General features: G+C 46.5%; 1 protein-coding gene and 1 long non-coding RNA gene across 3 annotated transcripts in view; one reads left to right on the top strand and one right to left on the bottom strand.

The window, feature by feature from the left end:
- Window positions 1–23,581, top strand: part of LOC142896955 (uncharacterized) — a 525,186-nt gene that overhangs the window by 59,951 nt on the left and 441,654 nt on the right. The gene's annotated exons all lie outside the window — the stretch shown is intronic.
- adgrv1 (adhesion G protein-coupled receptor V1) overlaps window positions 1–23,581 on the bottom strand; it is a 104,425-nt gene that overhangs the window by 5,550 nt on the left and 75,294 nt on the right. The window contains exons 89-93 of one of the 2 annotated variants that reach the window (XM_076038989.1): window positions 19,721–19,837; window positions 14,970–15,148; window positions 12,271–12,428; window positions 6,293–6,414; window positions 1,301–1,486 (exon numbers count right to left, since the gene is read on the bottom strand). In XM_076038989.1, the coding sequence (XP_075895104.1) occupies window positions 1,301–1,486; window positions 6,293–6,414; window positions 12,271–12,428; window positions 14,970–15,148; window positions 19,721–19,837 (762 nt within the window). Of the gene's footprint in view, window positions 1–1,300; window positions 1,487–3,090; window positions 3,535–6,292; window positions 6,415–12,270; window positions 12,429–14,969; window positions 15,149–19,720; window positions 19,838–23,581 lie in introns of those variants that run through there. The other variant, XM_076038990.1, reaches the window with a different exon arrangement.

Here is a 23,581-nt window from a genome sequence, read left to right as displayed (position 1 = left end):
GCTGGCCTAAGGAAGGTGGAAGATGTTATATGATGTGAAAAGAACAGACTGTGGAGAATAACTTTATTTTCTAAGTAGGTTTAGTCGAGCAGAGAAGGCCAAGCTGGCCCTGACCGCCTGCCACTGTGAATGCAGCAGGATTAGTGATGGAGAGGGAGAGCTGAGAGGGGAAGTGAGGGAATAAAACCTGCCCTCTTTTTTTCCTCCCCTTCTTTCTGCCTCTCGGTCCTTATAGGGTATTCACCAGGGACGAGGCCGCTCGCGCAGGAGGGCCCGCCGGCCTGTGTGTGTCTGCACAGGGTGTTTCTTTTCCAGCGCGTGCGCTCACACGCAACCCGGCCGATCCGGCCTAAGAGGTCATGAGCTGGGGTTTGATGTGGGAAGGTATGGGGGCAGGCTGTTTAAATGCGCGCATTTTGCACGGACGTTGCGTAACCGCGGGGAGTTGGAAGGGGGCCGGTTGGAAGCGGTACGGACCGGAGAGAAGGTGAGGGTCCGAGTGGGTATGTTCTCTCTGGAGTCACGCTCAGCTGATGTGAGAAATGTGTGAAGGGGGATAAGGAATGGGCAAACACAGCCATGGGAACCAGGGCATGGGAACAGGGGGGAAATCCACTTCAAGGTGCAGGGCGTCAAGCGAAGGCACTGAGACAAATGTTTTGAGCAACATTCAAAATGAAATTCAACTCAAATTCAAAAATGAAATCTATCTATCTATTATAGATCTATCTATCTATGTATCTATGTATGTATGTATCTATCTATCCAGCCTTCCATCTATTATCCACCATACATCCAGCTATTACTGATCTCTCTAGCTATTATAACTCTATGTATCTATATGTATCTATATATCTATTATAGATCTATCTATCTATCATCCATATATCTCTATTATCTATCCATCCATCCATCTATCTATTATCTATCTATCTAAAATCTATCATATATCTAGCTATTACTGATCTATCTAGCTATTATAAATCTATGTATCGTTATCTATCCATCCATCCATCCATCCATCCATCCATCCATCTTTTTGCCTGTGACTTATACCTGTGCACTGTTGCACCAAACGTTGATCTAGAATAACATGAAAGTCTGAAATTCTGACGTGGTCGGCGTGCAAAACCATGTCTGAATCTGTCATCCCAGAACGCGGCTTCACATTGAACACAACTTTTCCTTCTGCAACGGCCTGGTGTCTGACAGTGAAGCGACATCACTGTTTTGTTTCCCACCTCCCCGTGAAACTGTGTGCGAGTGCGTCGGCAGGTTGTGGTGTGTGCTGAGCGCTCACCTCCTCCATGGCGCTGATGAGATTCTGAGTGGACTTGCTGATGTCGCCCCCGATGGTGGCGGGCCCTCCCCCCTGGTAGGGTGGCTCGGGACCGTCGTGGCCGCTCATCTCGACGGTGTAACTGGCTTTGGTTGGCCAGCACAGCTGATTGTGCATGACAAAGTACACTGCAAACACGTAGAGGCCCTGAAGAGGAAAAAAGCAAACAAAATTAGGATAAACTTTTTTTTTTTGTAACGTTTGCAAATTGACAAATTGACGAGCTTTGGACAGCGCTAACTTTATTAAGTCGTTATTCAACGTTTTGACGCAATCGGTTTTCAAGCTTGCACAATAGCGACACGACAAAACATTGTTTTTCCTTTTCAGCTAAATCTTTCGGTTTGCCGGCTCTTTTGCGATGACATCGCTGCTGCCCCGGCGTTCCCGTTTCCTCCACTTCACCGTCATCGTCGAATCCTCTCAGTCAACAGCACCGGGTCGAGAATGACACTGAAACACCACATTGCCAAATACCGCAGGGCAGCACTGTTTTTCACAACACCCATCACCCGCCAGTGACGCCAGACAAGACAGAGATGAAACACGGCGGGATGTGCGTGCATGCGTGCGTGCGGGTTGCAAACACGCAACTATTACTCATCAGCAGTTGATAATAACATTGTTATTATCAACTGCTCAACTGCTGGAGGACATATCAAATTATTTTCATGACCTTGAACAACATGAGGGAACATTCTCAGAGGAATACTCACATTTAGCCCATTATTTACACCTTTTTTCAATTCTGGCCAGGTCAGATGGAGAGGCACAGTTGTCCCGATAGTTTCGGGACAACAAGAAAAGGCCGTTTCCGTTTTATGACGGACAGAACGACGGACGAAAGCCACTCGCCATGTGACTGGAAGTGGATGTTGACACACAGAATGGAATATAAAGCGCGCTGATGGCAGCAATCATCATCAGGAGGTAAGGAAACAACTGGAACCTAAGCGTAAAGCGTGTATTTGTGGATGCTCCATAAAACAGAAACATGCGGCTCGTAGGCAGAGCCGCAAACAGATAAAAACCATTGATCACATAACAGGTGACGGGCTGAGCTTTACAGCCCGGAGTCTCCGAACTAAAGTCAGAGGCAAACCTGTTGAACCTGAAACAGGAAGGAAAGAGACGGAAAAGCTGAAGCGAGCGAAGGTGAATTATTTGGTTCAGAGTGGAGTTAAGGCTTCTGAAATTTCCATTACTTTCCTCCTTTTTTTTAAAGACCATCTCAGGACTTGGCTTGGCTTTTGCAAATAAAAGGTATGGACGAGAAGGCACGCAGGTGTGTTTTTTCTTCATGCAGACGTGCCCGCTGCCATTCGCTTTCTCGTCGGCGATTAACACGCATCATTAGCAGGCTGCGCGGCCAGAAGAACAGGCTTTACAACCGCAGGCCTCTAAAGGCCCCTTATGTAACTGTGCCCAGCTATGAGAAGAGCCACGTTTCCAATACGGACAGGACAGCGCAGACCTGAGGAAACGGAGGACAGGAAAGGCGGATGGAGGAGGGACGGGAACTCTGGCATTAGATACAGCGGAATGAAAATATGAACCTAAACAAAAGCAGCTGAGATCAAGAGTGATGGTAACACTGGAAGGACTGCGGTGGCTCAGAAATGTAGGAGAAATCCAGGATAGAATACAATAAAAAAAAAACAAAATAAAACATGCTGTACATCTATTAATAGTAATCTGGTCAGATAAAAAGTGCCATGAAATAATCGATATTTAATTGATGAAATGTTATTTTACCACCTGATAGTGATTGTTTGTGCGTGAGTTTGCAGATGCGGACTGGGCTCTTTTCCCATAAAAACTCACAGACACGCCGCGTCCTATTTTTAGGCGAGTGAAAAGGTTGACGCGGGGGTGGAAACGGCTCTTAATGAATTGCGATGGCGCTGCTCGACTGCTGCTGGATGTTTGTGCGGGAGTTTCCTGGCAGTGGGCTCGCCACAGGAGGAGATAACGAGGCGTGGCGCTGCGGCGATTGGATTAGCGCTTCCTGATTCAAGTCGGATGTCGCGCAGATGTGGATCCGCGGCCAAGGTGCGCCGTGACGGAATGAGAGCAAAGTCTGGAAGAGGCGATAAACCGAGGACCGAAAATTCCTCTTGAATTTTCCCTCCCATTGCCTGAACCGCTTTCGCAGTTTAATTCTATCGATGATCCTGCCAGAGACGACGGCGTCACTTGATAACGCCCGCACACGCACCCACGCACACACACACACACACACACACACACACACACACACACACACACAAACACACTTTTAGGCACAGCAGCAACATCTGCAGATGTTTGGAGGTGCGCCACGTCGACAACAACAACACCACCCAGGTAAACACGGAAAATTCTCCTAATGGAAAACTCGCAGCATGAAGGTAACAAAAACAACAAGCGCGCCGCTAAACGAATAAAGACTTCCAACCGCGAGCTATTGGAACCAAATAGGAAAGGATCTTTTTTTTTTCTTTTTTTTCTTTCAGGCAGGAATAACAACCTCGTCACTGAGTGCCAAGTAAGGCCAAGCGAGCTGCAAGTAGAGCAAAAAAATTTCCAAGGAAGGGTTTCTGCCAGTGAAAGTTTATTTACTGTGAACGGTCAAAATGAAACGAAAATAAAAACATGTTATAAATATCAAGCCTATAAGCTTAGTTATGACGAGCCTGATAAGTCTTATCAGGCTGCTGGAGGTTTTATTGTGCTACAGGTTTTATTGAAGTTTCTTTTTCATGGCTCCGTAAGAATCTCCACTGCCCACTTGACGCCGAGGCTATCGAACAGTTAAAAGGGCCGATTTCATGTTGTGATTCTGAGCTTTTTAGAGGAACTTTGTCATCTTACCAAGAGCAGCGCTAGAATAAAGTCCTGTTGCCATAACTTTACTAGCCAAGACTATCTGAAATGTTTTTTGTGTCTTTGTAAATGAGTGCTTTGTGCTAGCTATGCGAAGGCACAAATGAGGGCTTGGATCGAAGTACGATTGAATAAATTTGCAAAATAAAAGAAATAAATCTCTTCAATGATTCTTAGCCATCCTGCCAGCCTCAAACAGGAAGTGTTCTTGACAGACAGCACAACAGGGATGGAGAACAGCACAGGTGCTACCAGTGGAGTTTGGCAGTGGAGGCTCTGTAGCCACCTCAGGCACTGGGCTGCCGAAGCAGATGGGAATCCAAGCTAAGGCCCTGCGGCAAGTCCCATGCATCCATCCTCCACAGTGAAGCAGCGGCTGAGAAAAAAAAAAGGCCCCGAAACTGAACGACCGTGATGCAACAGAATGAGTGAGTGAGCCTGGTGCACCTGGCATCACTGATGGAGTGTGAAAGTAATAAGATCAACCCCCTACATCCACTCAAGGACACCAAGTGAAGAGCCACTCATGGAGAAGGATTGTAAAACCAAGTCCTAGCAGCTAGAAAGCTAGCTAGACATTAGCAAAGTCACATCTCCAAATAAAATAAAACTTAGTTTAAAATTCTTTCAATAAATACATATTTCAACTGTCTTTTCTATTGGCACTGAACCCAGACAGGAGTTATTGCTATTGGCCAAAGCGAGTCTGACCGGGGTGACGTCGCCGGCTGCCACAAACTACATCGGAACTCATAAGCAGGTGCCAAGTGCGACATCGGCCGCCACCGCTGACATCACTCCTTCTCTTCAGTCACTGCAGCGACGGCAGCAGTTTGCTTTAGTGCGGAGATGCTGTCTTTCACACGCCAGCGCCACATATCACCGGAGGTTACCACTGGTGGCACACTTTACAGGCAGGTGGCGTCTCTCAGAGGACGACAGGAGAAAACGCAAGCTCTCAGAGAGAAGACGGGAGAAGAAAAGAAATTAGTGGGGGTTTTTTGTGGGCTTCGGGGAGCTTCCTGGGTTTTTTTTTTAGTGGTTTTCGAGATGCCAACAGAAGTCGACCTGTAAGATTAAATAAACACAAGCACCCACAGTGTCCAAGTCAATGACGTCCGACCTTGAACAACTATAGAAGCAGCTCAACGCTGATGTTGAACTGTTCCGACCACTGATTTTGAAGTCGGGACATGAAAAAGCCAGAGGCCTCGTCTTTTAGCTCCGGCTTCGCGGTTGCTGGCATTAGAAATTCAAGACAAAACATGAACTCGCAAGGCCGAGCTCAATTCAACGAGCCGGTGGCTGCAGATTCATCCCACGTCCACGACCGAGAGTGTAACAAACTTTTGAAACCCCAATCAAATACCGACTCCGAGCAACATCATTGACGCTCGCCTCTTAGGTAACTCCTTCTCGTCGAGTCATGGATGTGTCTTGCGGGGGGGGGGGGGTCCGAGCCGTGATAATGATCATGCGGCTCATTACCGCCTTGTGTTCATCTCATCTCGTTACTTATGGCATAACGAAGATGAACGCATTAGGAATGAAACCAACCGAGAGACAACAGGGCGCGCAGGGGAGATGCGGCGCAAAGACAACCGTGCGATGGCTCGTTTGCCTCTGCAACACATCAAAGTGGTGCATCAAAGGGCTGTAAAGTGGCCCTCCTCTCCGTGGCTTTCTGCACTGACCGAGGCCTTCGACATGACTGTCCCTGAAAAACAAACATGCAGGGGCGCACTGGGAGAACAGAGTCATGGAATCGTAGGAGTTGTTCGGCTTCAGCTCGCTTGCCGCCATCCCACTTTCTCCTAATTTGATTAGACAGTTTTATAAAAGCAGCAGTTTTGCTGGAAGGTGACTTCAGGAGCTGGGTGACGGACGGCGCCCGTCAAAAAAAAAGACCTGGCATTAGCTTAGATAACTGTCGCCTCATCATTTTGAAAGCACTACTTGAATGAATGCTGAGAGTAACAAGAGGCCCTAACGGCTTGATGAAGGCCAATGGCGAAAGGTGAAGTGCAACACCGGGCTTTGGACGCGCACGCGGACGAAGGAACTCGATGAATATGTGGTTGGGCTTACCAGCAAACAATTGAAAATGACGTAGAGGATGAGCATCCACAGGTCCTTGTAGGCCATGTGAAGACCTGCCCACAGCCACACCAGGGAGACGAGCAGGAACAGGAAGAGCACCAAGGGCACCTCTGCAGAGAATGATTCAAAACACTCGGATGAGGAAGGAAGGTTATCAATGCATTACAAGTCTTTAATTCTAAAATAAATGTTTGGGTCGGTTTGGTTACACATTTGGATACACATTCTATGAACCTGCGTTGCACTAATGAGGCATGGCGATGCCTTCATAGAGCATGATGAAACTGCAGGTCCTACAAATGTTTGTAGTCAGAGACTAAGGATTATTAGTGGTGGATATATTGTGTCAAGAACTCATCATTCATGATGTTTTATACATCCATGGTCATGAGATATCGTGACCTTCAATGTGTCAAAGCAGTTCATAATGTATTTTTTTTTTATCACTGGTTTGAACACGATATACTGTGTATATATATGTATATACACATACATAGTATATATACATATGAATATACTGTATATATACATACAAGTCTTCAGATACAGACCCTCACTGCTGTCACTTTGCCATGGATTGACAAAACCTGATGAGATTATAAAATGGAATATCCACCTTTTATAACCCTGAACATGAGCATCTGTATACATCTATAACGTTTATAAATTCATTGAAATACCTTAGAGATGCACTCTAAACACATTCAGTACAGCAGCATTCATAGAAAATATTAACAAAGTAAAGTAATGTCACATGGTATGAAAGCATACTTTCTAATACATTTCAACATCTTAATACCTGCATTTCAATCACACTTGTGCACTTCTCTTATATGAGTGCAGAGCCGAGGGTAAAATAGTGAAACCCTGAGCAGAGCCTCACTGTAAAGTAGATGCATATTGGGACAATGGGGCCACCTTCTTATGTGGACTCTGCCTTACAACAAACTTGGAACATTTAATTTCTACTGCATTTTAAAAATCTGGGCACTTTAAAAAAAAAATCAAATAAGAATGACATTCTTGAATGTAAAGTGCAAAACAAAGATCTTGACGGCCCCCCCGGTGGATGGTTGCAGAACAGCTAAACCGCTCCCACTCTATGTCAGTAGTTTAAATATGGGCCCATATAAATACAGTGGCAGCACATAAGGTCTAAATGACACTCTACGTGTACGCAAAGCTTTTGAAAATGTGCACCTTGGCTGCACGGTCAGCACGATCAGCACGCTCCCGGCCGTGTGGAAAACGCGCACCTGCTCGTGATGAAATTTGTGGGGAAGTGTATTTTTAACACAAGTTCAAGAGGCTGAACTCAGGTCAAGCTTGCAGGTTTGCTCACCCTTGCGGCGGACCACATGTTGACCACCTTCACCATTAGGGGGAATTAAAGACACCCCTACGTTTGAGTGACACCGTCTACTTAAGAAGGAGGCAATTTTAAAGATGTGCTTCAATACGAAGCTTAATGCTAATAATAGACGCTCACCGTAGACTGGGCTTGAATTGCACGAAACACCTCTCATTAAAATTGCCCCCAAAAGGCACACCAGCAACGCCGCCTCCCGCCCGCACGTGCTGCACGACCTGTTGCCGCACGCCGCCTGCAGCCGACCGACTCAAGAGTACACTCAACACATCCTCTGTATTTAGAGCGTGTCATGTGTTTCTAAGATAAGACAAGAGCCCTTCTCTGCGTGCGCCCTCAGAATCAGAGCTCTCCTGCAGCAACTGGTGCCGCTGCTAACCTACTTTTTTTTTTTGTTGCCCGAGCGACATCACATACAGCGGCGTCACGCGCTACACAAATAGAGGTGAAAACGGTGCCCTTGGACCTCGGCTGCCGGAGCAAGGCCAGATAAATATTCCTTCAGTTGCCCATTGTGCTCATTACCCCCACTCAGCGTGTGCATATTGAAGTGAATAACCTCGCACTCGAGCCGAGATGAAATTACGGCTAGCGATGCGTCCTCATGCCTCGCGGTGCTTCGGAGCTGCTTGTGTTCCTTCTTCGCTTGCTTGGAAATTCCGGCTCCTTTAATCAGAGTGGCCAATTATTCATCTGTTTTCAGCTGGAAACAGTGAGTCATCACTAGCGAGGCCCAATAAATAAAGCTTCCCATTACAATGCAGGTCGCTTTCTTCATGAGGGAACAGTTTGTTTGCGAGGTCTCCTCCTTATTGTGAAGACGCTAATGTGGAAAATAAAGTTAAAAAAACAAAGATTTCTTGGCTTCAAAAAAAATGATCAACATTCAGCCACCGCTTGTGCATTTGTTTCAGAGATCGTCACAGACTGTTGGCACCACTTCAGCTCCATGCAGTCATATTTTTTTTTTTTTTTAATGTGGCCTTTCCATTTTGTACACACCCAGCCCATTCCAAAAAGTGACTCCGGCCGAGTCAGCGTCGGGGTTGGCTGGCGTCTGGCGGGGAGAGTGTTATGTAGGGCAGACTGTGCAGTTCACTTCACTTCACAAGTAGGATGGAAAACACAGGGCACGGGGCCCTGAGCTTGCACGAAAAGCCCTCACTTAGGTGCCACTTCCACCGGCCTGTCAGCTCCACTCAGCTCCAGGTTCGGCTCCTCGTCGCCGCGCCAAGCACAGCCGTCCACTGATCCTGCATGTCACGATACTCTAGGCTGGTTTTATTCATGTTGTCATCCCACCAATATCCAATACCATCAGTCCCTTAACGTGTGCTATATAAATCACTTTTGATCTCAGGTGCAAATATTTTTTTGGCTGCAATATATAAATATTAAGTGTTTGTTTTTATTATATTAACAGTATAAAGCCTTATAATACCATATAATAATATAAGGTACTCTATGGTGCACCAACCTTGTTGAACCTGATGGGTACTGAGTCATATGAAGTGCAACCAGTTTGCTTCACTCTCCGAAAATAACTTTCTCAGTTAGCCTTTGGTTGTGTATTATTATTAATGATACTGATTGATGTTAAGACACGGATCATGTTAACGAGTTCTCAATAATTATCAACAATGGCTTAACAAGGTTGGGCCAAATTGGATTATAGATGCAGCTCAATGAGTTGTGCTATTTTTAGAACAGGCCTCCGGGCGACTCCTGTGGTCCTTGCGGGCTACCTGGCACCCATACGGACCGTGTTGGAGACCCCTGGTATAGTATATATCAATAGGTCCCGGTTTACTTTTGGGTATGTATAGTGTATATTAAAGATTGCTTAGGTTAATTCATGTATGTATAGAATGCATGGTTTGGTTTTGTGGTTTGTTTCTTGTGTTGCTGCAACAAAGCAATTTCCCTGTCGTGGGATTAATAAAGTCCATCTAATCAAATCTAATCTAATCATTGTTTCACACTTTGCTATTTGCACGCAATTGGGAACTTGTGTGTTTCTTTGGTCTGTTTTCTTGGCCTCAATAAATCCACATCCAACTATTTTCACAATCGCTTTCTCTCTCTCCACTTTATTTCGTCTTTTTTTTCCTTTCACCCTTTGTCCGCTCTCTCTCTCTCTCTCTCTCTCTCGTTCTGCCTCCCATTCTCGTCCACATCTGTCTCCCTCTCCTCCCACACTGGTTTTTTTCCAACCAGCTAAGCACATTCCAGTCAGCGGACGGGGCACAGCTCCCAGCGTAAGATCGGGCTTGTGAGGCCAAACAGAGACTAAAAGCAAAACGCTGACTGACTGTACACCCAGCTAAGCGTAATTACCGTATATTTGCACTTGTACATGTGTAAGCACGCACGAGTGCGCATCGAAAGCCTTTCTGCGGGGAGACGTGACGGAGGGTCTCAGCCCTTCAAGACAGACGGCGGCGTGATGTAACGGGTATCTTTCCATCTGAGCGAGCTGAGAAGTAAACAAGCAGCTTAACCCCCAGCGGGAGAAGTTCTGCTTCGATCCGCCGGGCCACCTTCAGGCCGCAGCGGGGGCAGGCTCCAGTTTATATTTGACCGGGGCCGGTCCCTGGCGTGACAAGGCAAACAGAGGCAGAGCACGCGGGGTTCAACACAAACAGCCGGGCCGAAACTTAAAGCAGGCGGCGGTGGACGCTGCCGGCACTGAGAGCTCAGCAGCTGTGGCAACAGCAGCGCTCCAGGAAGTGGAGGCCCAACATGTTGACGGGGAGACGGCGCTTTTATTGCGCTTTTTATTTTATAGCTCAAATTAAGTGCAAGTTGGCACAGCTACACTTTGCACAAACTCCAGCGTTGAAAATAATATGGAACGCTAAACCTCTGTACTGACTGGAGAATATATCGTATTTGACTGTACAGTATTCTGCGCAAACGTTGGCAAAAAAAATAATTACAGGTGACCCTGTGATGGCCTGCAGTAGTGACGCTCAAGGCCTGTGTTTTCTACAAACTATAGAGTAGCCCTGCTTAGTGAATAACTCCCAATGTGCACTTCTCAGTGGTGCACAGTGGTGGTTGCAATGATAAAGCCTTCATCAGCTGCGGCTCAACAGGTTTTGCGTGAACAGCAGAGCCATAAACTCCACTTTGTTTTTGTGGCATGGAAACAAGGAAGGCACAACAAGTCGTCGGTTTTCGCGGGAGGCAGCAGTGTTTGTAGGGAGGGTGTAAACAGAAGGCTAAATACGCTCGCGTCTTGAGAGCTATAGATTTTTTTTTTTTGTAATGAATTATACTGAGGATGCACACCAGAGCTAAAGGTCAGGAAATTACAATGGTAAGGGACATTTAATAGTGTGTATGTAATTTCATGCAAAGATAGCAGTAACAGTGGCAACACACATACAGTATTTCAATGCAAAAGGTTCAGTTTCAGTTAGGCAGCAGCCTTCTGGCAGTGCAGCTGTAGCAGAAATGAACTAACTAACACACATTTTCACACCTCAGTGAAACTGTGCCACACACTCGACTGCTCGGAATAGCCTGCGCTACGCCCGCACCGGCCGCTCTCATCCTGCGTTTCACGGCCACCTCACAGGGCGGTGCAACCGTCACCCCCCAAGTCCTCGCTCAAAGTTTCCTCAGGTGAACGCCACCAGGCGGACTGACCTCTGGCCTGAGCCCAGTTTGCGAAGGGCAGTGAATCGCTCGCTCCGTCAAGTAACGCGTCTTTCCCCCTGCAGCCCTCGCAGGGAGCCCCCGGTCCTCTGCAGTCCGCGGTGACTTTGGGGAGGCCACACACGGCGTGCGGGACAAAGTGCTTGCCAGCCAGAGGACTGGCACTAATTCAGGATTTGCTTTGTCATTGGAGGGCCTTGACTGAGCAAAACAAGCTAAAGCCTGCTGATTCCCGCTGATGGCCGCTGATTAGGACCGCGATAGCGAGGGGCCGGCGCTCAGCTCAGACCTGCATGTGTGGGCAAAAAATAAATAAAAAAACGACTGAGCGCGTCGGGGTGAACGTGACTCAGTCGCACCGCCTGTAATTCTCAGCAAACAGGGACGTTACCTCAGAGCACATGACTTTTGTTTAGGCGCAGCTCAGCGCGGTGCACTGAGTTCGTTTAATGCACGAAATGGCCTTTAATGAGCAGGTGTTGGGAACCTCTAAATACCATTGGACAAAAGATATTCCGAACATTACACCTTAAAGCGCCGGGGCTTTAGACTGTGTACGCCTCTGTAAATTGCTCCATTAGGACGGACGAGTCCAGTCTTGGCAAAGTTCCATTCGCATAAGCCGGTATTGTTGTTTTTGTTGGTGCGAAATGCAACAGATACAAATTGTCTGCAAATCTGCAAATGATTCCCCTCCTCCCAGTATTGCTCCTCTGCTCAGGATACAACATGGTTATAACACGGTTATAACATTGTTATAACACGGTTATAACACAGTGATGCGACTGGCTCCAATCTCTTGTCACGCATGGAACATTTTCCCCCATTTAAAAATAGCAGTGCAGAAATGCATGCTTTCCAAGTCTAATCCCACTCAGCTGCGCGGGTTCCCTGTGTTTGTTTATGTGTGTGCTTTAGCAGCTTTGCGGGATACCTGTGCTGTTGGGCCTTCCGCGGTAAATGTCGTCATACGCTCTCCACTGCTGAGTAACTTGGTAGGCGTGAATGAAGACGACCACCACCGCGACCAGGCAGATGAGGGGCACCAGCACTGCCGTGCACAGAGCCGCGTAGACGTTCGGGATGAAGCACCTATAGGGGGGGAAAAGATGATGTGACTGATGCATGGAATTTGTGTTTGGAGGAAAACAGAGGAGGATGTGAGAGAAAAGAAAAACAAAACAGAAGCGGGTCACGTGTCTCCTTTGCTCCATATTTGTTGTGGAGAGGTTAAACCTGTTTATCGGCCGAGTTTCGCAAACAGGGCCTGTCTGGTGCAAATACTGGGGCTGGCACAAATTTCACACGACTCTTACTCAACCGTTCAGAAGGGCAACACTTATGATTTAAAGTCTTTACAATGACTGGCTCCCGCAGGATAATTCCATCCGAGGCTGAGCCTTTTCTGTTTGACGCCACAGAGCAGGCAGGACACATTTTTTCAAAGACCTGAGCAGCAACTTTTTGCCCTGCGACATGCTGGATTCCACTTTAGTGACAATAGTTTGGCGCGAAAACCAGGATGGCTCGGCGGTTTCATGGGAAATCTCAGCTCTGCACAAACTTCGGCCCCTATCATATTTGCCCTTCCTGCCAAAGCCAGTGGAGAAAATGATTTTTCTCTGGGAAACGGCGTCCCCCTTCGCAGCAGCTGTCATGTGACTTTGTCCCTTTCACATAACAAACTCATTCTTCGGTGCGGTGGGAGCATAAAAACAAGACAGGACCTCCCAGTGGGCTTTACTAATAGACCGCAAATAATTGGAGGCGCGTCAGACATAACACAGCGCGAGGAATGCCAAATAAAAGCGCCGCGTCGCTCCGGCCGCGGCCGCCAAAGGCTGGACTCTGAGAGAGCAGGCAGACTAGGATATTGATACTGTTCTAGTGGGGTCGTGATAGGATGAGTCTACTGTATAAAGAGGCGACGCGAGGTGGATGAACAGAACATTTCTGTCTGTGTCACTGACTGATCTGTGAGAATCGGTGAGCAGTTTGCCCAGTTTGCCAACATGGATGATTCAGGCCCAGTGGCCCAGTTGTGCAGGAAAATAATTTGGGAAGCTGATTTTCACAACACACATTAAATTACCTGTGAGTTCTTATGAAACTCTCCAACTTGATATCTTGTGTGTCTTTGCCCGAAAAAAAACACACAAACGCCTCTTCTGATTTTCCAATAACTGCTATCACTGATGAAGAGGTCGCAGAGGTCACAATGACTAACTAATGGCTCATCTCACCAGACCGTAGAATCCAATGTTCCAAATCAAACAAATAGCAACCACACTCTTTCAAAACCAAACTTCTAAATTCAATTTGCAGTATTTTTTTTTTTAGTTGTGAATGGATCAAATTCTGTTCTATTCCAGACTGCGATATGGGAATTAAATTCTTTAAATAACATTTATTCAACTTGACAATCAAACGTCTCTGGTCATGTGACCGGGCATGAGGTGACACACGGTTGAAGGTGAGACGGCACACACACAGCCTGTTTACATTTGCCAGGGCAGACTGACAGAGAGAGAGAGAGAGAGAGAGAGAGAGAGAGAGAGGGAGAGAGGGAGAGAGAGAGAGAGAGAGAGAGAGACCCACAGTCCGCTCTCCTGCCACAGAGGAAGGTTTGCTTCCAGGAAAACTAAATACTTCTCTGTATCCTTGATTTTTTTCCCCCTTTTTTTCTTTTTCATGTGTACGCTCACTGTGTCAAACACACACACACCCAAGCACGGGAAACGAGAAAAACAGCCACACCTAAGGCCACTGGCTAATTTTAGATGTGATCTCAAGGCTCAAGTTTTTTAAGTAGTCGACTTCCCCTTTGCCGCACGCTAGAACTCTGCAGCACTGAAACCAATAGAAAGTTTACTCCTGCAATATGCACATACTCATAAAAAGTAGCTTATGATGCAAAAAACAATAATTTTTTTTTTTATCAATGTGTCCCTACACTGTCCATTCTTTATGTCTTTTGCATTCATTTTGTCTTTGCGAGTGAGTGTGTTATGGTGCAATGTGAATAGTTTTCCATTCATTTTGAATTCATCACTTTGAAATAAAAGCAACGCCATGCAAATACAGTGTGAACTTGTATCTTTTCTTTTCAGTTAGAGTCGTCACGTTCCACTTTTATAATTTCTCGCTCGGCCTTCCTGGTTTAATCATAGCTTATGCATCAGTGTAACATCAGTGTCACGCACGCACACGTGAACACACTGAACATCATTAGGCCACGCCCTGCCTCGAAGGTAAAGACTCAAGTCTCTGTGTGAGGAGACGCCTGGAGTGGTTGAGTTGGTCGGACGAGCGACCTCCTGACATGATGTCACTGGCTCGGGTGTTTTCTGTTTGCTCAGCTCCAGCCCCAGGGGGAATTCAGCTGTGGCCGAAACAGAAACTGAAGTCACTGCAACCTCGGCCCAGTCAGCCCGGTTCAAACAGAAAGGAATACGCAGAATAAATAAATAAATAAATAAATAAAACGCATTACGAAATTTCGTGAAAAGACGAACAAGTGCTAATTTGAATTTGCAAAAGTGAAAAGAAATCACATTAAAGTAAAAAAAACAAAACAAAAACCAATGGTGTTGTGCTTTGCGTAAACATCCGAGTCGGCCTATTGGCACTTACACGTCTCCTTGCACCAGGCCGTACACTCTGTGTATGGTCCATCCGAAGCCGCCCAGCAGCACGACCACCAGCACGACGATGACCAGCGCAGGAAGTCCCCAGCCCAGCAGGAAGTAGAGCAGGTACCGGCGCTCCGTGTGCTCGTCGTTCATCACCAGCACCTGCCAGAAGTTCACGGCCTGGGGGCACAGACAGGGAGAGGCATGCCAGTCGACGCCCGTCTTTTTTTTTTTTTCTTTTTCTTTCCCTCCCGTTTCGGGGAAACGGCTGAGAGGTGGAGACGTTGCGGCGCAAGTGAGGACGCACGGAAACTTGCAGGTCAAAAGCAGGTTGAACATGTTCTGCTGAAAGCAAAAGGAAAAAAATCTGGTTTGATCCAAGGACAGTCGGTTTGAATGTGAAATGAAACACACACACACACACACACACACACACACACACACACACACACACACACAGACAGCCAGACTTTTATTGCGCCCATGATAGCGTTGTTTGCTTTGTGTTGTGACGGGCCTTTGATGCTCTCCTCTCTCTCTGATACTTTGTGCCCTCCGTGTTACATAAGCTGCCCTCCGTGAACACCTGTCGGTCGCTGCGCAAACACACACCTCCAGGTGGAGAACGCAATCAGTCACATCAGAGGGAAAAACTGAATTTCATTGTTTGTTTTTTTTTAAGGCAGGCTTTAAAGGTAAAAACCTGTAATTTATTTAAAACCGACTTCGCTTCATCTGGGTTTTTTTTTTTTAAGACCTCATGAAGAGATGTTTGTTTGTTTGTTTCTCTTTCAGTATCTCAAGATCATCCGTTTGATATCTGCCCCCCCTTTTCATCAAAGCTCCTTCTGAGAAATCAACGCTGCAACGAAACCTGCTGACGCCAGTTCGTCTGCCGCTCCTGCAAAACCTTGTCAGTTGCAGGGCTGCTGCAGGGAGCCAGCAGTGCAACAGGCGCAGCAGAACTCCGCCTCCCCTGGAACGGCAGGCTCGTCGTGTGAGCCGGTCCTTCGCTCACGAGTGACAGAAATAAATGCGCACATAGCGCACATAAAACTCAGCGTCAGTCGCGTAACAGCTTATGGGCCGCACGCACGCACGCAGGCGCTGGCACAATGTCGCTGCGAATGTATACCTGCTGTTGAGCAGGCCGGCGTTGCTGGGGTACAAGGAAATTGTGGGTCATTTGTTTTCTTTGTGGTTACACAATTGCAAAATAATTGAATGTTGTTTCCGGGCCGTGTATCCGTGACGCAGATAAACACCATTTCTCAACCGCCAACTCAATTAATGCTTCCAGGTATTTTTCTTCCTGTTCCATGTTTTGACTGATTAGGTACGACGCAGTACAATAAAGGTGAATGCATCCGGCTGATAGTCCTGGAGGTTAGCGGGGCCATTCCACAGGCCTCAAATGGGTCTTCGGGCTGTATTTTTGTTGTCATAATTACACCAATAAAGACGCCTGGGTGTGTTCGGTGAATTTGTATCGGGCGATTTAACAAACAGAGCTGAAAGTGCGCACGTCATTTCAAAGGGCAAACTGCTCTTTCAGTGCGACTGCAAGCTGTGCAGCACCTGCACGGCCCAGAGGAGAGCCGCCCACTCTACTCTCAGGCCTTCACACAGCGGATGTGAACTTTTTGGAGGTGAATAATTCTTGCCGGCCATGACAAAAACACAGGGGAAAGTCAATTGAAGAGTTTTGGAAGGAGACCGTGAAGTTATTGGTGGCGGCGACTCCCATAGACTGCGAGTCAACTGCAGCGAGAGTGTTTGCAGACATACTTCAAGTTGCGTGCGCGAGGCACTTTCACGGATGCGACACTTTGCCCTAACGCAGTCCATCCATTTGCATCTCTTTAGTCCAAACGGCTGTCAGGAGAGCCGCTGCTGTTGACGTCGCCGCAAAGGGACGGATGGATGACTTCCGTTCTGCGAAACGGGGGACGGGCCGATATGTTTGTGTACAGAGAGAAAGTACAAGATAAGAAGTAATGAGACAAGCAAAAGAAAAAAAAAAAAACAGTCAGCGTCTAGCGTGTGAAGGCTTTCACACGTCGACATTTCGATGACTCGATTTTCGATTGATTGATTTGATATTTTCCTAATGTCAGAGCGTAAACCAGCGCAGGCGGACTGATCTGTCTAGATCACTAGCAGGGTGGGGCGCTACAACACTCCTCCAGAGTGTTTGCCAAGTCACTGCTACCGCTGATAAATAAGCTCCTTCCTTCCTGGAGTTGTTAGACTCCATAACAAACCGCTCCCAGTTAACGGCCGCAGGAAAAGTGCACGCAGGCGCGAGTTTTTGAGCAACATACGGCCGTTATTTTTATTGCTTGTATTCTTCTTTAAAAAAAAAATAAAAAAAAAAAAAAAATCACTTTTTAGTATTTAATGTATCCATATTTTTATCCGGTATTCCTGCTGCTGTATCGTGTAAATTCTTCACATATCCCTCCCTACACCTTGGATAAGTTCTGTCTGTATACTACTGGTATATTGACTCCTTTTTTTTGTACATTTTGCATCTATATATATAAAACTGAAAATAAAAAGTCCAAAAAGAAGAGATGCAGACAGTGATTGAATTGTTGGCTGATGGTGCCAGTAGGTCAAAGCATCTATTCCAACCAGGAGCACTACCTTCCTCCCTCTAACTGTTACACAGAGAGAGAGAGACCAGAGTTATCGATTAATCGCCATGGCTGAGCAGCGTAGCTGGCGCCTGCACATATCAGCCCCTCAGTTGAAAGCAGCTACATGATAGGAGGGGGGTTGAAAATGTGACGTGGAGACGTTGCCGGGGGTCGATATTGGGACGCCAGGCAGGCAGGCAGGCAGGCAGGGGTGTTACATGTCTGAGTCAAAGTGGCAGCTTTATTTTCACCGTCAGTCGTTGCCGGTGCTGACAATGAGAAGAGGTGGTGCTGGTGTCGGAGAGCCATCGAGTGGGAAATGAAATCCGAAAACAGTGCAAAAATGTCTCTCTCTTCATGCTTTGTGTCCCATTTAATGCTTTGCGTCCCATCTGCCTGCACTCCATCCTGCTTGAACAGCAATTTGTGCAACCTCATGTCAGGTCAAAACATCATGTCACACCAGTCAGTGGAAGCCATCACTCGGGGGCCGGGCCTTACCTATTGTGTTCACCGTTAATCAGCTTATTTAAAGGGATTTACTCATAATACCCTACCCCCCTCAAAAAATAAATTAAAAAAAAGTATGTGCCCGGAGAGCTTATGTTCACTATGTAAATAATGATTATGTTGACTTGCAACTGTCACGTGTAGTACAAGACTGAGGTTTGATGGACGTTACGCAAGACAGGGCACTGGAGACAATGGGAGGAAAACAGAGGATGTAGGAAATTTTAGGCAGAGGATTTTGACTGCATACGTTCCGCTTACATAACAAAAATGCCTTGTTCAGTGGTAAAGCCAATGATAGAGAAAATCGCTTCCATTTGGCAGTGGAGCCTCAGCTCATCCATCATAAATCAATTTCACTGGAAATTGTATACAAAATAACACATCACATAAAAATAGGTAACTTTTACATAACAATTATTGGAACAACTGAAATTACCTCCTTAATAATGCATGTATAATATCAGAAATAGGCAGTTAATACCACTACAACCTCAAGAAAATGGAAGCTCCTGGAACCACAATTCATGCTCTCATGACTATGGTCACATTGCAAAATGCACATTAATGTTGATTTCTAATTTTCAAAGAATTAAGAAAAAAAAAAAGCACAATTTTTTTTCGCTGTGTTTCAAAAAATCTGCCGTTGTGGTGTGAATCAGGGTGTCTTGACGGAGCGGGACGGACACACAGAACTCCAGTGTAGGATTTGGAGGGAGGGTTTAGCAGAGGTAAGTGCCATGTTTACCACATTCCAGCACCACCAGCAGGTCACAAGTCATATGTCGTCTCACTGAAGGATTAAAATGAGCTTTTGCAAGATTTAAACCCACAGCTCGCTATAGCGTTTTAATGTCGCTCGCAACCTCCAGCTAACACGAACTTGTTCTTACGGTAGCTGCGACACTCGATTCTGACGTTTTCATGGAAGTGGCTCGTGATGGAGACAGTCGGTATTTGCAAGCATATAGCAAGTGTGACATGCGCCTGCCTGCCTGCCTGCCTGCCTGCCTGCCTGGGCTTTGTTCTTGTTTTTTCAGCGGCGGAGAAAGAAGGGGGCAGATGGTGAAGATAGAGGGGGGGCCGGGGAAGGAGCTGCTGGGGTGAGGTGTTGCTAAGTGGTACCAGTCTAAGGTCAAAGGTCATGTCAAGCAGCAGTCTGCTGCTCTGATCTGACCCACTAATCAAAACCTGCCTGGGACCACGTGGGGGGAAGGAATGAAGTTTTACGGCGTTATTACGTAAAAGCCACATGCTAAAGAAAAAGGACAAAGAGAAAAGGACAGCAGGGCCTATTTTTCAGAAGGACGACCTTTCGCATATTGACTTGGTGACGAGGCTGCAGGAACTGGACAAACGTGAAGTGAGGATCAAACACACTCTAATTAAGTATGTCCAGACAAACATAGGACGCATTAAAACACCTGAAAGTTTTTTCTTTTGTTTTTTTGTCGAGAATGTTGCCATTTATTTCCTGAATGTTTTTGATGGAATGCGGTAGCGAGAAAAATCCTCACAACTGCTAATGCTAATGCTAAACAGAGGATAGTTGTTTTTTTTTGTTTTTGCGGTCGCGACGTGTTGCTTAAGCACCGCTTACCTGTATGAGCATCCAGAAGAACTGACTGAGGTGCAAATAGTGTGAGAAGAGCGCCAGTGCTGCACAGCTGTCGTCCGAAAACACTCGGCCTCGGAAAGCTGACACCAAGAAGCAGATCTGTGAGGGGAGAAAAAAGAAAAACATTACTGAGTTTAGTCTTTATTTTGAACTAGTGGGAGAATTTTACCCACATGACTAATTCACTTTCTATGTAAACCAGTGTCATATCTTTGCCGGCCTTTACGGTTGCAGGGGCCGTTTGTACATGCGGTGAACATCTTCAACAGGACTGAAACCTCTCCCACACCTCTCCCGCCGAGAGGCGTCCTATTCTACAGACCTGTTACATCACCATGCGGCAAACTGCATTGGCGGCTGGTAGCAAAATAAATAAATAAGTAAGTAAGTAAAAGGAAAGTAGAGCGTCCTCCGCAAAAATGATGCAGACAAGATATGTTCTCCTCACACGCGTCCCACATGTATGAAGGTTTTAGTGCAAATATGTGGGTGCATCATCGTCTGAATGGAATGAAAAATCCCTGCAGTAAAAAAAAAAAAAAAAAAACACACCAAAAAAAACAAAAACAGCATGTGGTGAGTGCATGTACGAGTGTGAAAGGGAGAGAGAGAGGCAGAGAGAGAGAGAGAGAGAGAGAGAGAGAGAGAGAGAGAGAGAGAGAGAGAGAGAGAGAGAGAGTTTCAGTAGGCGGGAAAGCATCGGGGCCAAAAATTCAATTTGCAGCATAGGAGGCTGCATGGCGAAAACTCATGAGGCAAGCAGAAAATACTGCTGCTCTGCCGTCCATCGGAGAGCTTCATTAACCTTTGGCAACGACACTGTGTGGTCCCTCTGTTGCATAACCCCGCAGCCTGCCTGCCTGCCCGCCTGCCCGCCGCTCTGCCGTCAGTGCCACGGTTCACCGGGAGAGCAGAGGGCTGGGAGACAAAAGGTTGAACGGTGACTCGGTGTCAAATGTAGCTCACACCGACCGCGCAGAGCCACATAGAACTCGTTCTTACGGCCAGTTCAGAGTTTTTTGGACTGTGGGAGGAAGCTGGAGAACCCGGAGAGAACACATGTGCGAACTTCACAATAAAAAAAAAAGCTTCGGGCCTGGGTTCAAAGTGACAGCGCTAACTGCAGCACTGCATCGCCCCAAATTAGGAATAAAGGAAACAATTCCTTGACACATTGGTTAAAATTGGGAGCTGCCTGTTTGGCCGCGACACCTCAGCACCGATTCCATCACCTGAGATGTGCATTGAGTTACATTTCAACATTCATTGACATGAAGTTTATTCAAATCTCTGCCATTATCTAAAACTCTTTGCAGTTAATTAAAAAAGTAAAATCCAATTAAAAAAGCACGTAGTGCAGCTCTCACAGCTTTCATTGTCTGCTTTACTGGGTGTTTCCTCCTGCATGACGGCTGATATGGGATGACCTTCCCTTCCAATAACAACACCACTAATCTTACAAGTTACAGTGAGGTAATACCATTGTTGTCCGATTTCTTTCGAAGAGTATTTTTCCTCTGTTTCCCTCTCTGTGCCCCATTTACTGTCAAGCTGGAGAGGAAAACCCCAAAAAGCAATTCCCGGATTTTCCAGCTTTAACTAACCCTGTCTGAATCCTCCTGGTGACTGTGGGGAAAAGCCTGGGCCATTTTAAAAAAAACCCAAAGTTTAAAAAAATCATGAGTCAGTTTCCCATCCGTGCGCCAAATCCCGTCGTGTGTGAGTCGGGGTGATGAGCGCAGGAAGGAAACACGTGCCTCCGCTGACTGGAATCGTGCCCGGACGGGGAGGCTGTTCAGGTAGCTTATGGGAACAAAGATCATGCGGCGGGGGTTGTGTATTTTTGGCACGGGGTTATCATCACTCGGCCAAAGTATGAAAGACCACGTACCCTTTCCGAAAGCAAAAGCCGCCGAGCGAGAAACGCTGAACAAACTTCGGGGCGCTGCGCGCACACAATCGAAAGCAAACACTCGGCACGTACACGCATTGTTTGTTTAGCACGAAAGGCTGTCATTTTGTTAAATCAAGCGCATGGCGCAGCCAAGTTTTTGGCGAGGGCAAAACTATCCGCCGGGGCTCCTCGCAGCCACTCCACTTTAATGATTAAAGGTGTTTATTTGAACAAGAGTTAGCTGTGTCTACAGGAGGTGCGACGCTCTTCCCGCCACGGAGTCTTTGTACGGTGCAAAGCACGCCCGCCGAACCCTCGCAGCCTCGGGGGTAATTATTGAAACTACTGGCCTGTGTTGAAACGATGACATAACCGCTTGGGTGGGGGGGGGAGAAAATGGCCATGTATGGAAAGGAGGGCAAAGGGCTCGAATGGTGTGTGTGTGCGTGTGTGTGTGTGGTATAGATGTGTGAGAGCGAACAGGTCCCCTCTGAAACCCCCCACACGCCCAGCGCGGCAGTGGAGACGGCGGGGATCTTTGCCGCCTGCTGTCCAGCCTGCTGGAAGGGAGTGGAACCTTCCAGGCAGGTGCAGTGACAGAGTCTGTCTGAGTCAGCAGACAAAAGATTCCATCAAGATAGTGACGGTGAGCCCCACTGGCCTTTTTTAAAATCAAACAGTGACAAGAGACAAAAGGGCGCATTGTCCTGCGTCTCTTATGCAAAAGTTCCAGGGTGTGGCCGCCACGTGGCAGCGAACCAGCAATCGCCAGCAGCGATTACCAGCATCAGGAGTGCGTGCAAGGTGATGCCTTGCCCTTTAAGTTCAAGACCGACCATTTTTTCTGATCTCACATTGAAAACATTAAAAACGTCTATAGATACTTTGTAATTGCATAAAACTGAAGACTAGACACTAATGTCAGGGAAGTTTATTGTGGCAGGCCGTAAGGGCCGGCAAGACCTCCCATGCTGGCTGAAATGTATGTTTCCCCTGTAGATATGATGATTTAGCTATTCTCCATAGTCTGTTTTCCTCATGTCTTATTATCCACTTGGTTGCGTTGCTTCCATTGTTGTATAATACCGTAGAGTTTTTAATCCAATCATATTCCAGCAAGCTTGTGTTGTCAGGTTCTAGAAAATCTGCCCGAGGCCTCCAGAATCAACATTCTGTCAGTCAGTTGCGACAGCCAATCAGATCTTGGGTTTGCGATGCCAAGGCCATCAAGCAGTCTGAAAGACTTAACTAACCTTGGAGATCCGATGGCTGAAGGAGCAGAAGGTAAATTGCTGAATCATCTGCAGTTTATAATGTAAGTAGCATGGTGCATTTTAATGCATCAATTGATTTGGTGTCGCATATTCTCAAAAACAAATGCAAATATTCTGTTTACTTTTATTTCTAATAGTTTGTTTCATTTGGTGTCTTATATGTAATGGTGACAATGCATCGTTTATTGGAGAACTTGTTTAGATAGATAGATAGATAAGATTGATAGATAGATGTACTTTATTGATCCCAAATTGGGAAACTACACAAAGCTTAAGCTCAACATCGCTACTTTTTCAAAAAGTTTGCTGACTAATGTCTTAAAATCTCAATTTATTTTTGAGTTTTGACAGTATTGATGGTATTATGCGGTGTATTAATTTAGGTAGGACTAAGTACAACTGAAGGCATAGACGTGAAATGCACGGCGTGCCACTGTGGTGCTAACGTTTGTCAGTATGACTGACACAAGGTTCAGGTCATAAAGCCAGAGACTGAGATGGTTTGGACATCATCTTGGTAGAAGGACGCTGCTGAGTAGTCGATGCAGTTATGATGTAGTAGTTTGTGTGAGAGAGGAGGACGCAGGCGACGGGGTTAGATGGGGGCAGATGATTGGTTGGGGCTGCATAGCCGAAAGAAAAATAAGACGCAGCCATGGGGCTTAGGAGAGATGA

Source organism: Nelusetta ayraudi, unplaced genomic scaffold (assembly GCF_046127955.1).
Source record: "Nelusetta ayraudi isolate G7.1 ecotype Tasmania unplaced genomic scaffold, CSIRO-AGI_Nayr_v1 ptg000058l, whole genome shotgun sequence".
Taxonomy (NCBI): domain Eukaryota; kingdom Metazoa; phylum Chordata; class Actinopteri; order Tetraodontiformes; family Monacanthidae; genus Nelusetta; species Nelusetta ayraudi.
This window is presented reverse-complemented; position numbering and strand designations above follow the sequence as displayed.